The 12,918-nt window shown below is 36.1% G+C and overlaps 1 protein-coding gene across 1 annotated transcript in view; it reads left to right on the plus strand.

Moving 5' to 3' along the window:
- Window positions 1-12,918, plus strand: part of LOC311173668 (FRAS1-related extracellular matrix protein 1-like) — a gene marked incomplete at both ends in the record, with an annotated part of 65,922 nt that overhangs the window by 40,284 nt on the left and 12,720 nt on the right. The window contains 4 exons of the mRNA XM_084237769.1: window positions 1,501-1,695; window positions 2,764-2,949; window positions 6,686-6,882; window positions 10,566-10,788. Of these exons, the coding sequence (XP_084093895.1) occupies window positions 1,501-1,695; window positions 2,764-2,949; window positions 6,686-6,882; window positions 10,566-10,788 (801 nt within the window). The remainder of the gene's footprint in view (window positions 1-1,500; window positions 1,696-2,763; window positions 2,950-6,685; window positions 6,883-10,565; window positions 10,789-12,918) is intronic.

Genomic DNA, 12,918 nt, shown 5'->3' on the forward strand with positions numbered 1-12,918 from the left:
AGTAGGTCTCTTGACATTTTCAAAATGTCTTTTTATCTCCTGGAGCACCCAGAACACTAATTGTTATATAACAGGCATAAAAATTTATTGACTCCATAATCAATACAAATCTTTATGCTAATTTGTTTTTTCATTAATATGATTAGATAAGAGGCCTGCATTTTGGACTTTACTTAAAGTTGAGGACTGAGTGTTTGATTCTAATTCTGTCACTTTTTCCTTATGATCCTAGTTTTCTCATCCTATCATTTGTTTGCTTAATAAACTCATCTCTAGATTTTCCATGTCATTTTTTGAATCAGATAGAATAATGCCAACCACAATACTCTATATAGATTTCACCAATGTGTCTTGTGAAACGAGATGACATCCCTGATAAGTATATGTGGCCTAAACTTATCAAAATTTCAAATATAATTGTTTCCTTCTTGGCACTTTTCAAAGTGATACATGAGAATTACCAAAAGTAATCTGTAGGACTTTTCTTTTTTTTCCTTTTTTTTAAAGATTTATTTATCCATGCATACAAGAGCTGGGGTACAGGCCAGAGATGTGGGATGTGGGGTGGGGAGGTGAGAGGATTCACCAAAGACAGAGTGGGAAACAGAACAGGCAGACTGACTGAAACACACTGCTGAGGGGAGCAGCAGGCGAGACAGGAGAGGTCTACTGCACCATGTGGGCATCTCCCTGGCCGGGGATCAAACTCATGCTGCAGAGGCTGCGGAATGCGCCACCAGGGAGGCTCTGCAGGTCTTTTCTATCCCCATGGGAAGGACACACTCCTACCTAGTAACCCAACAGCAGATTGTCCTGTGTGCTGATAAACTCTCTAATCCTGACATTTGCTTCCTTCTTCCTCTTACTGTCTAAGTGGAGCCATTTTGAACCCCACTGGTAGAAACCTGAAAAGAAAATTTAAAAAATGTCACTTCTTATCTAGGTGATTTCATCAACATCTTCACTATTAGATAACGAGGAAAAAATTGAAACAAATGACAAATGTGGACTATCTTCGTATTCACCTATCCACCTTCTTCTGTTTCTCATAATTACTTCTGTGGTTGATGGTTATTCATTTAAGGTGGTTAATGCAAGTGGAAGACAATTACCAAAGGGACAAGGGTGACTTCTGCTCTCCCTGAGGTTGATCTTAACACTAAACAATTATGAGGGAAGAATGAAACCATCACTAGTCAAGCTTCACGTCTCTCCCTTGTTCATTTGTGAACTGTCAGACCCTTGTTAGCCCCATTTTGCCCCTCCATATGGTGATAGATGACTGGCAGGGATTTCCCCAGAGGCAACAGATGGGCAAGCGTTTTTGTATTTTTTTCATGACTGTATTTAATTTCACAGGGATAAAGCTGTGTTTTACATTTTAGCCACATCAGTTCCTTTCCTTGCCAGTGCATACTTGTAGAAGAGGTGTGAATAGATTTCATCTTGGTATTCTAATTTTTTAAAAAGGCAGGTCTCAGTTATTGTTGTGTCTTCCAGGTGATGAGATTGGCATGGTGCCATGTTTTGACACCATTACATTGGTGGTTTCGGATGGAGAAGCTGGCCCTTTTGTGAATAGCTGTTGCTACAATGGACCACTTCCATCTGTTCCTCTTCATGAGTCCTTTCCAGTGTATGATCTCAACATCACAGTACATCCAGTGGACAACCAACCACCTTCAATCACAATAGGTGACAATTTTTTTCTGTTGAAATCCTGTTATCTCATCCAGTGTCATAACTGTGGTTCAGTGAAATGATGCCCTTTACTATAGTCAAAATAGAAAACTTCCTGAAGAATTGCCTCCAAGAATTGTGTCAAAGCAAATTTGTGGAAATCTTCAAATCTATAAAAGATTATAGGGCAAAAAAATATACTTGTTAAACATTTAAATATTTTTGTATATAGAGAGAATGTAAATGTGTATTGGAGAGAGAGAGAGAATAGAGAGAATGATGAAGAATTGGAGTCCTCAAATATTCCATTTTAATTTCACATGGGAAAACATCATTTGCCTGCTAGAGAAAGAGTAGTTTATTTTATCCACAATAATTTCTATTAGAACAGAATGAGTATACCGGAGAGACCATTTATATACATTTAACCTTATTTGCTTTTTAGAAAGTCATCTCTTCATAGGCATTATGTATATGTTCTGTCTCTCAGAAAAAAAATGCAAGCATATGTATGAATGTTATTGTAATTTGCAAACTATCTTCCAAGCAATGTTCTGGAAAGGAAGCATTATCCCAGCAGAATAATTAAGCACAAAGGCACGAAAAAAAATGTTCGTTATGAACAATTCATAATAGCTCGCAGGCAATTAACGCTCTGACAAACAGAGGTAACAACTGATCTTGAAGAGTACATAAACTACATTTAGTGGCTTATCATTAAAACAGTTTGGCAATTCTTATTTTCATTTGTCACTTCTATAGAGACACAAGGGAAATCAGAGTTCCTTGAGAATGACTAAAGGGCTGTACTAGAGCATTGAGTATTTTTGCTGTCTTTCCATTATTGTCTGGCTTGCTTGTACAAGAAAGAAAATATAATTCCATAAGTCAAATTAAATTCCACCATTACCTCTGAATATTTTCACTGTAAGAAGAATTATGCCAAAGGAACATCTCCCATGGAAGTTTATTTGCATATGGGAGTCTTCTCTGAATTGGAATTTAAATCACTCCCATTTGCCCTCACTATTCCGATTAGAGGATTTCACGCTAAGTCATAATTGTGTTATTATTTGTATGCAGGTACCATGTTCGTTGTAGATGAGGGTTTCTCAGCAGCCCTTACCATTAACCATTTGTCTGCCACTGACCCTGACACTGCAGCCGATGACTTGGAATTTGTTTTGGTTTCACCTCCCCAGTTCGGTTACATGGAAAACATACTCCCTTCTGTGGGTTTTGAAAAAAGCAATATGGGCATCAGTATAGGTAAGTCATGGTTTCATGACCAGTGATAACTCATCTGTTGTTTATGAACGTGTTTGGCCCAATCATTCTTTTTTTTTTTTTTTTTTTTTTTTTTGTGGGACCCTCGCCGGTGGCCGGGAATCGAACTGGCGCTGCAGAGGCTGCAGGCAGCCTCGCAACCCCGCACTGAACTGCTGCACCACCAGGGGAGGCCCTGGCCGAATCATTCTTAATAACTGGGTTAGGACTTCAAAATATTCACATTTTCTACTTTGAATTTCTCTATATATGCATGTATACTTCAAATTAAAACAATAAACAGCGAAGAAATAATGTTTTTAAAGATTCTCACAATAAATAGAATAAATCTGATAGAGTAAATCTGGTGGGAACTCACAGAGATTAGGTTTCATAATCTTTTAGCATTATTAATAGGTGTTGGTGGAAAAAATAGGAAATATAGCATGGGAGTAACAGAAAGTCTGAAGATTGAAGCAGATGACATTAAATTTTGAAAACAAATGTGTCTTACACTTAAACAGCTCTTGTATTTCAGACATAAATAAAACAACCAAAGCCAAAACAGAAGCCAAAAACAAAATTATACAGAGACAAAACTTTAGAAGTAAATGATTGTCTAAACTCCTTTTGAGGCATATCCTTTTTAAATATGAGAAAGACCACATAAATAGAATGACTGAATTGGTAGAAAAAGTGAAAATCCAGCTTTATGCTGCCTACAAGAAACTTACTTCAATGTCAAAGAAACAGATTCAAGTGAAGAGATGGAAAAATGAAACTAAAAGTGACTAGAAAAACTATACCTATGTCAGACAAAGCACACTTTAAGTCAAACTGTAGTAAGAGACTATGAAGTTCATTATACAACGGTGAAAGGGGTCAATTCATCAGTTGTGTAACAACTGAAAATTTACAGGTGCCTAACATTGGAGAACCTAAATAGATTAAGCAAATATTAACAAATCTTAAGGGAGTAATAGACAACAATACAACATGAACAGGGAATGTCAACTATGGATAGACCATCCAGATTAAAAAGTCAGCAAGGAAACACTGGGAACAGAGGCATAGACTGGTGCAGTAGAACCAAGAATTCACAAATAAACCTATGCATATATGGTCAATAAATATTTGACAAAGGGAGTCAAAAATAATCAATGGAGAAAGAATACTTTCTTCAAAAAATAGTGTTTGGAAAACTGGAGGATGACTTGCAAAATAATGAAACTGGAACCTATCTTGCACTATTAAAAATATTAGCTCAAAAGGAATTTAAGATATAAGATCTGAAACTGTAAAATTCCTAGAAGAAAATAAGAAAAAAACATTTTCACATTGGTCTTGACAATGATATTTTTGGATATGACATCAAAAGAACAAGTAACAAAAACAAAAACATCAACTGGGACTACATCAAATTAAAAAATTCTTGGGGAGGAAGGTATGAAAAAAATAAAGTAAAAACTTCTGTACAGAAAAAGAAATCAACAAAATCAAAATGTAATCTATGGAATGAGAGAAGATATTGCCAACCATATACCAGATGAGGAGTTATTATCTAAAATACATAGAGATCTCATGTATTTAATAACAAAACAACAAGCAAACAATTCAGTTTAACAAATGGTCAGAAATGGGTCTCCCTGTTGGCTCAGCGTGTTGAGCACCACGCTGTGAAGCTGTCCACAGCCTCTGCAGTGAGGGTTCGATTCCCAGCCTACCAGGGAGATACCCACATGGTGCAGCAGACCTCTCCTGCCTCTCCTGCTTTGTCCATCTGCCTGTTCTGCTCCTTGCTCTGTGTCTGGTAAATTCTCTCACCCTCCTGTGCCTCTGGCCTGTACCCCAGTTCTTCTATAAAATAAATAAATCTTAAAAAACTAAAAATAAAATGGTCAAAGGATTTGAATATGTTTCCCCAAAGATGTCTCAATTTCTGAGAGATATATGAAAAGGTATTAAATATCACATATCACCAGAGAAATGCAAATGAGAACCATAAGATATTCCCTCATACCTGTTAGAAAAATTGTCACCAAATTGATAAAAGAGCAAATGCTAGTGAGCATGTAGAGAAAATGGAACCCCTTATGAACTGTTGGTGGGAATCTAAACTGGCGAAGACACTATGGAAAACAGTGTGGAGGCATCTCAAGTTTTTAAAATAAAATATGATATGAGGGCCTCCCCAGTGGCGCAGCGGTTGAGCGCTGGGTTGCGAAGCTGCCCGTGGCCTCTGCGGCGCCGGTTCGATCCCGGGCGGCTCCTCGGCCACCGGAGGAGGGTCCCACATGGCGCGCAGACCTCTCCTGCCGCCCGCTGCTCCCCTCAGCAGTGTACTTCGGTCCTTCTGCCTGTTCTGCTCCCCACTCTGGCTCTGGTGAATTCTCTCACCCTCCCACGCTTCTGACTGTACCCAGTGCATGTATAAACAAAACAAACAAACAAACCAGCAAAACAAATAAATAAAGCATGCCTCTTTAAAAAAATAAAATAAAATAAAATACAGTTTAAAAAAAAAAAATATGATATGATTTGGCAATCCCACTTCTAGCTGTACAGTCTAAGGAAGTGAAATCACTATCCCAAACACATATCTGCATCCCCATGTTTGTGGTAGAATCATTCTTAATAGCCAACATATTAGAAATAACCTATGTACATTTGCTAGTCGACTGGACAAAGAGGTGGTGATATATAGATACAGTGGAATATTATTCAGCTGTAAAAAGGGAAATCCAGTCATTTGCAATAATACAGATAGACCTGGAGGTACTATGCTAACTAAAATAAGTCAGAAAAAGAAATTAAAAACTGTATGATCTCACTTAAATGTACAATCTAAAATCATCAAACTCATAAAAACATTAGAATTGTAGCTGTCAGGAGTTGGGGACTGGGGGAAATGGGAAGATGTTGATCAAGGGGTACAAACTTGCCATTGTAAAGTGAATAATTTCTGGGAGGTATGATCTATAATGTGACTATAGTTAACAATGCCATATTGTATACTTGAAAATTGCTTTGAGAATAAAATTTTAATGTCCTCACCCTAAAACAACAACAAAATGGTAAACCTATGAGGCGAAAGATATGTTAATTGACCTTATTGTGGTAAACATTTCTTAATACATATGCATCAAAAAATAACACTCCATACCTTAAATTTAGCCAGTATTATATACCTGTATATCTTAATAAAACTGAGAGGAAAAGATTAAATGCATTATAGGCTATACAGCTTATACATGATGTAATGTCCAACACATAAAACATTTTTTCTTTTGATGGAAAGCATTGTCAAAGTACCAAATCAGCAGGTCAGTAATTTTACTCAATTCAACCAGTTGCTTCATGTGTACATTAAGTAGGCAGATGATTGACTTTCATTTTACTTTTATATGAAAGATATGGCCTCTTTCTCATTCAAGCATAAGAACTGCTCATTCAGAAGAGGTGGTTTTAATCAACATAAGGTCCCAATGACATTCATCCTAGTGTACGTTATGAAGTCCCCACACATCTGGTTAGCAGTGATTGTCCTTCTGGTGTCCATGTAACTTTTAGTCCTTCTGTGTGATTTATGGATGTCTGTTTTCATGTTGAAGGTTGACAGTCATGACAGCAACCCATGATAGCTTTGCTGAGAAATAGGCTATTGGGTTAATGACTGAGGACAAGTATGTTTGGAAGAAATGTTTTTCTTATTAATCTGCTCTATCTTGCTGTATTCCAGCTTCATTTAAGTGGAAAGACATGAAGGCTTTGCATATTAACTATGTGCAGTCGAGGCATCTGTGGATGGAACCAACTGCTGACCAGTTCATGATGTATGTCACAGATGGGAAGCGACGGTCCTTGGAGATACCGTTTTATGTTATAATCAAACCCACAAATGATGAAGTTCCTGACTTTGTGGTGCAGAATATTACTGTAAGAAAAATCAGAATCTGCTATTTCTCTCATCATTATCTGGCTTTTATTTTCACCTTGTCCACTTATATTAATATGGATGCACTTAACATATTAAGCTGGTGGAGAATGGAGAGGACAGTAACCTCTGTAATATATTATCACTTGAAAAATGGTCACCTAATAATAGTGATCATAGTAATGATAATTATAATTGCTAACATATATCAACTGCATGGATGCAATTATAGTTGTATGTTTATAGGTCAGAATATTTATTTGGTTATAGGTACCATTTCAAGTCCTTTTTTTAAAGGTTTATTTATGCATACAAGAACTGGGGTACTGGTCAGAGGTGTGGGGGGTGGGGGTGAGAGGATTCACCAGAGACAGAGTGGGGAGCAGAACAGGCAGATCTACTGAAATACACTGCTGAGGGGAGCAACAGGCAAGACAGCAGAGGTGTGCTGTGCCATGTGGGTCACCTCTCTGGCTAGGCATTGAACTCTTGCTGCTGTAGCTGTGGATAGCTTCATAGTGCTGCGCTTAACCCCTTGTACCACCAGGGAGGCTCCTCAAGTCCTTTATATGTATTTACATGAGTACACATAATAGGGATTTAGGGTGATATTATTATTATTGCCATTTAGTAGCTGAAAACATAGGGCATGAAGAGATTAACTTAGTTTCCCAGGATCACAGAGGTTGGAAGTAAGTGGCACAGGTGGGTAACACATAAAGGATTTGTTCCCAGGCAGTCTGACTCCACAGCATGCCCTCCTAGCCAGTGCTATAATGACAAGAACTCTTAATTCATGAAGTACAAGCATTTTTACATAGTTATAGAAAATTAAAAAGCGTAATTTATTTTCATGCCATTTAAAATTGATTTATATAATAACATTTGTTAGTTGTATTTAAAAATTCAGATGTATAATTAAAATATCACTCTTCAGGTAATTCCTGTTGTCTTTTAAAAAAATAAAAATAAATTTATGCAGTTAAGCTAGTGAGAATGTTGAGAAACATGCAGAGAGAATTGTGAAATTCTCTCTTCAATAGTCCTGTCCATAGTCACTCCCCAGAAGTTTAGTTTTTAGTAATTCATTCCACAAAAACAATTTCTGCACATGCCAGAGATATGTGTATGTATACTCAATTTTTCAGTATGTTTTTCCTTGGAAATTAGGGATCATTATATCCACTACTCTCTATATTACCTGAAATATTAATTATGTGTATTGGTGATTTTTTTCATTACGTGTAATTCTTTTTAAACAATTCCTTTAAATACACCCACCCACCCCCCCACTCCCCCACACACAATTATTTAACCCTGACATATGTATAGCAAATCCTGATTAAATGGATGAACACTGGCTTTGGAATCATAGGGACTTAGGTGTTGCTGTTTACTAACTGTAGAGTTCTGGTTATTTTTTTCTATACTTCTACACCTTCATATACAAAAATGTGTATCAGATCTTCCTTAAGGGTTAGCATGAAAATCAAGGTGGTCAGGACATATTAGACCCTTAACAAAGAGGTGCCATTTGGATTATTGCTGTTATTGTGTTTGTCATATTTTTTCTAACATTGATCACAGCAAATATCTATTTTGAAACCATTATCTTGCCTTATCTTCACTAAATATCACAAAATCCTCAGTGCAAAAGTATTTGATTTTAATTTTCTACTGAATCTTAATGCCATAGGAGAGCTTCTTCAGGATGAGATTTGAAAGCCAGTTCCTGCCTTTCCTCTTCTGTTGGCACATGGTTTTCTCTAGAGAGCCCTTCAGTAATTATGAGAGAGAAAATAATCCACAAATGATACCATCTATACCTACTTCTATTGTCTTATGTCTGTCTAGGGTTGGGGGTTTCTGAAATAATTAAACTACTGGGAAATTGTTCCTTGCCCTTTGAAAGTAATCATATTTTTACCTGTGCATTCCTTAGAGAAGCTTTTGAAGACTAACAAGTATGGAACCCTGTGTGTTATTGGCAGAGCTGATTTTGAGCTTTAAGTGATTTTTTTTTTTAAATTAGGCTATTAAAAAATAAGCTATTAAATTATTATAATCCATTTCAAACCAGTCTGCTAGTGAACTGCTTTTTGTGTATATTGATTTAAACTTTTCATTGTATAATGTCAACAATTAAATGTGCAAAAAATCCCACATTTTTTTCAACTGAATTTCCCAAGTCATCTTGTGAACTAATAATGCACCATTTCATAAGTGAGAAAGGTTGCTGTAGAGTGAGTCTGAGGGTCCTAAGCTCTATGAAGAAGGATAGTTAGAATACATTTTAAGATGGTTTTATTAAAGTTGTTGGAGAGGACCTCCCTGGTAGTGCAAGGGGTTGAGCGCAGAGCTGCAAAGCTATCCACAGCCACTGCAGCATGAGTTTGATCCCCCGGCCAGGGAGCTACCCACATGGTGCAGTAGACTTCTCCTGACTCGCCCAATGCTCCCCTCAGCAGTGTACTTTTGTCAGTCTGCCTATTCTGTTTCCTACTCTGTCTCTGGTGAATCCTCTTACCCCAACACCTCTGTCCTGTGCCCCAGCTCTTGTATGCATAAATAAATAAATCTTTAAAAAAAAATAAAAAATAAAATGCCCAGGCAGTCATGAGACTGTCCTGATCCCGGGCTCTGAACTTCTTTACTTCTTGTGTATGCATGTCTGTTAATGTTAGACATTTTCTTTCTTGTATTAGATTTACTAGCGCACAGGCCTTCATAATCTCATCTGACTTTGATTCTTTAAAATATTTGTATTCCCCACCACATGTAGAACTGTAACATTGCAGATTCCCATTGTGCGTTGAATTTAAACACTCTTGTTAATCAAATCTTGTTATATTTCAAAGTGTGAAACAAATATTTCTTTGTTCTTTTTTCCTCACTATGAGAAAAAGGAGCTCAGCTAAGTACCATGTCAAGTTCTAAATGACTAGCTCCAACATGAAATGAAAAACATTCAGGTCTCTTTGTTTTTCTATTATGAAATCTGAAGGGGGGCAGGGTGTGCTGGTGGCAAAGGTACTTCAGGAAAATTAGAAGTGTGAAAGCTGGGGAAAGATGAGGAACCCAGAACTAAAATACATATTATTGTACATCCGGAAGCACCATTTTTTTTTTTTAATGGCTGACTGCAACTGAAATAAAGAATTTTTTCTCTACTGCAGTCACAAAATAAAACCCATCAAATATCTTCAGTATATACAGCAGATGTTTGTGCCATTTCTAAACCAGAAACATATGAATTAAAAGCAACAAGTCTAGGAGGTTAAAATAAGAGCTTGATATCTGAAGGTGAAGGGTCCAGATTCAGTACCACAACTGAAATTCTCTGTGACACCACAAAGGAAAAATCTTTTTGGTGGCATCCTCTACTGACCCCAATGTTTGAATTATAAACAATACTTATTTTTACAATAATATATCCTTTGTCCTTCCTGGAAAAATAAAACGCTTTCAAATCTTTAGAAAAACATGTAAGAGAGATTAACAAATGTGTTCTTTTCTTTTAAGTTCATGTTAAACCTGCAATTTCTATTTAGAACTCATTATATATAAGTCTCATGGACAATTAAAAGTAGCATATCTTGAAATTATATCTTTTTGAAGGGTTTTCCAGAAGAAAGACAATTTTTCTTTCTCATGCAATTGACTTTTCTGATTTGTCCTTGTATAGGTGTGTGAGGGTGGGATGAAAGAACTGGATTCTTCCACCATCAAAGCTTCTGACCAGGACATTCCCGAGGACCCCTTGCTATTCAGCATCACACATAAACCTCGTCATGGCCTCCTCATCAGCGGGTTGGTTAGCAAAGACTCTCCTCTGTATAAGCAGTCAGCCAGCCCCCGCCATGAGCAAGAACTTGTTCATAACTTTTCCATGGACCTTCTCAAGAATGGTATGTGATGTTCCACTTCTATTTCTTTGCTGTTGTTGATTAATTTAACCCAGAGAATGTAATAATAAGTCACAGAAAAAGTGTGTAAAGATAATAACATTCACCTTCATTAATTACTCAAGAGTTTTCTTTGGTCTGTGGACTGAGGTTGGCATTGAAGCCCTAGCTAGAGAGAAAAGATGCTTTCTCTCACTTTTAGAATATCAATAAAATGCCATTTGTGATTTTTGGTAGTTTTTCTCAAGCTTTCAATGTCATAATAAAAAAAAATCCTTTTAAAACTATTGAGATCATGGAACTAAATTTGAAGAGATTTGTCTGCCAAAATTTCCACATTTGAAACAAATATAGAACCACATAATAACTCATTATTCTCTGAGGAGATAATTTGCTCTTTAAGGAAATGACACATTGGAATAACAGTCTGAATTATTTTTAATTACTCTTTTTACAAAATCAATCTTATCCTATTTTCCACATACTTTCAAACTTTGGAGGAGCGTGTGTGATTCTAGAATTACTGCTGCTATCACTCTCCTTTCTTCACATGTTCTGGTTCTTCAACCTGGAAGTTTTTTCCAGTGCTTTGCAGGACCAGTCAATACTGTGCCTGTGGAAGCCGGCCACTGTGGATTTCTGCCTTCCCTTGTCTGCGCTTCCTTCATCTCAGCTCTTGTTCACTTCTGCCTTTTAATTATTTTTTCCCCAATTGAAGTGTGAGTGCTCTGCCCCAAGTTTATTTTGCAATGACTGCAGAATATCATCTCACATTTAAATTAGAAAAGCCAATTAGCATATTTCTCATTTCTGCCAATTTCAAAGAAATAAATTCTGGAATTTAAGGCTAATATTACCAAATCAATAACAATGTGTAGCAAATAATACTATATATATAATTTTTTCAAATTTAAGACAAAACAAAATGGAGCAGTAAGGCAAATTTTAATCTCAAGGAATAATATTTTTAAATTCAATAATATTTAAAACAATCATTATTTGTTATTAAATGATATTCATTTTGTATTATGTTAGTCTACACAGTAATTTTGAAGAAAAAATTCAACTCATTCACATAAATCAATTTTTAGTTATTAGTTTGTTAACATTCTCAGCAATTAGCTCTTTGCCTCTATTTTATTTTTGGTAAATTTATAGCTACATTTTATCTAAACTTTATTATATCCTCACACTCATCCCCCAACACAAAAATGGAGAACTTATAAAGAAGCTTCCATCTTATGGCATCATGGTTTCTTTTCAATGATTATAAACATCTTTTTTCTTTTTCTTTCTTTTCTTTTTTTTTTTTTAAAGATTTATTTATTTATTTATACAAGCACTGGGTACAGTCAGAAGCACAGGAGGGTAAGAGAATTCACCAGAGCTAGAGCGGGGAGCAGACCAGGCAGACTGATGAAGTACACTGCTGAGGGGAGCAGCAGGCGAGACAGGAGAGGTCTGCACGCCATGTGGGACTCTCGCCTGGTCGCTGGGGATCAAACCAGCACTGCAGAGGCTGTGGGCAGCTTTACAACCCAGCACTAAACGGCTGCACCACCAGGGAGGCCCATCTTTTTTCTTTTTAAATATTAATTGAAAATTAATAACAATGTTTCATTTTATGACCATAAGACTATAATTTTTTACAACTATCTCCTATTTTAAAATATCCATATAACTTTTCATTTCCTGATATTCAAGTTATACATCAATAGACCTGATATTCAAATTAAACATGAATAAGCCCATTTCATATCTTTATATAATATAAATCTTGGGGCATATCTCTGTATATTTTGCATAAATTTTTATAATATGATTATAAAATTTATAATACTTTTAGGAGAAAATAATTACCATTACAACAATGTAGAGGAGCATGTCTATTTAATAAATCATCTGTTACCTTTAGGTCTATGATCCACTATCAGTTAATTTTTATATGTGGTATGAGCTAGGGCCCGATTTTCATTTTTTCATTTTTGAATATTCAGGGGTCCCAGCATCATTTATTGAAAAAACTACTTTTTTCCCATTGACCAGTCTTGGTATCCTTGATAAAAGTTGATTGATCATAACTGTATGGGCTTACATCTAGACTCCCTTCTATTAGTTTAATCTATAATGTCT

The sequence above is a fragment of the Talpa europaea genome (genome assembly GCF_964194135.1).
Source record: "Talpa europaea genome assembly, chromosome: 7".
Taxonomy (NCBI): Eukaryota; Metazoa; Chordata; class Mammalia; order Eulipotyphla; family Talpidae; genus Talpa; species Talpa europaea.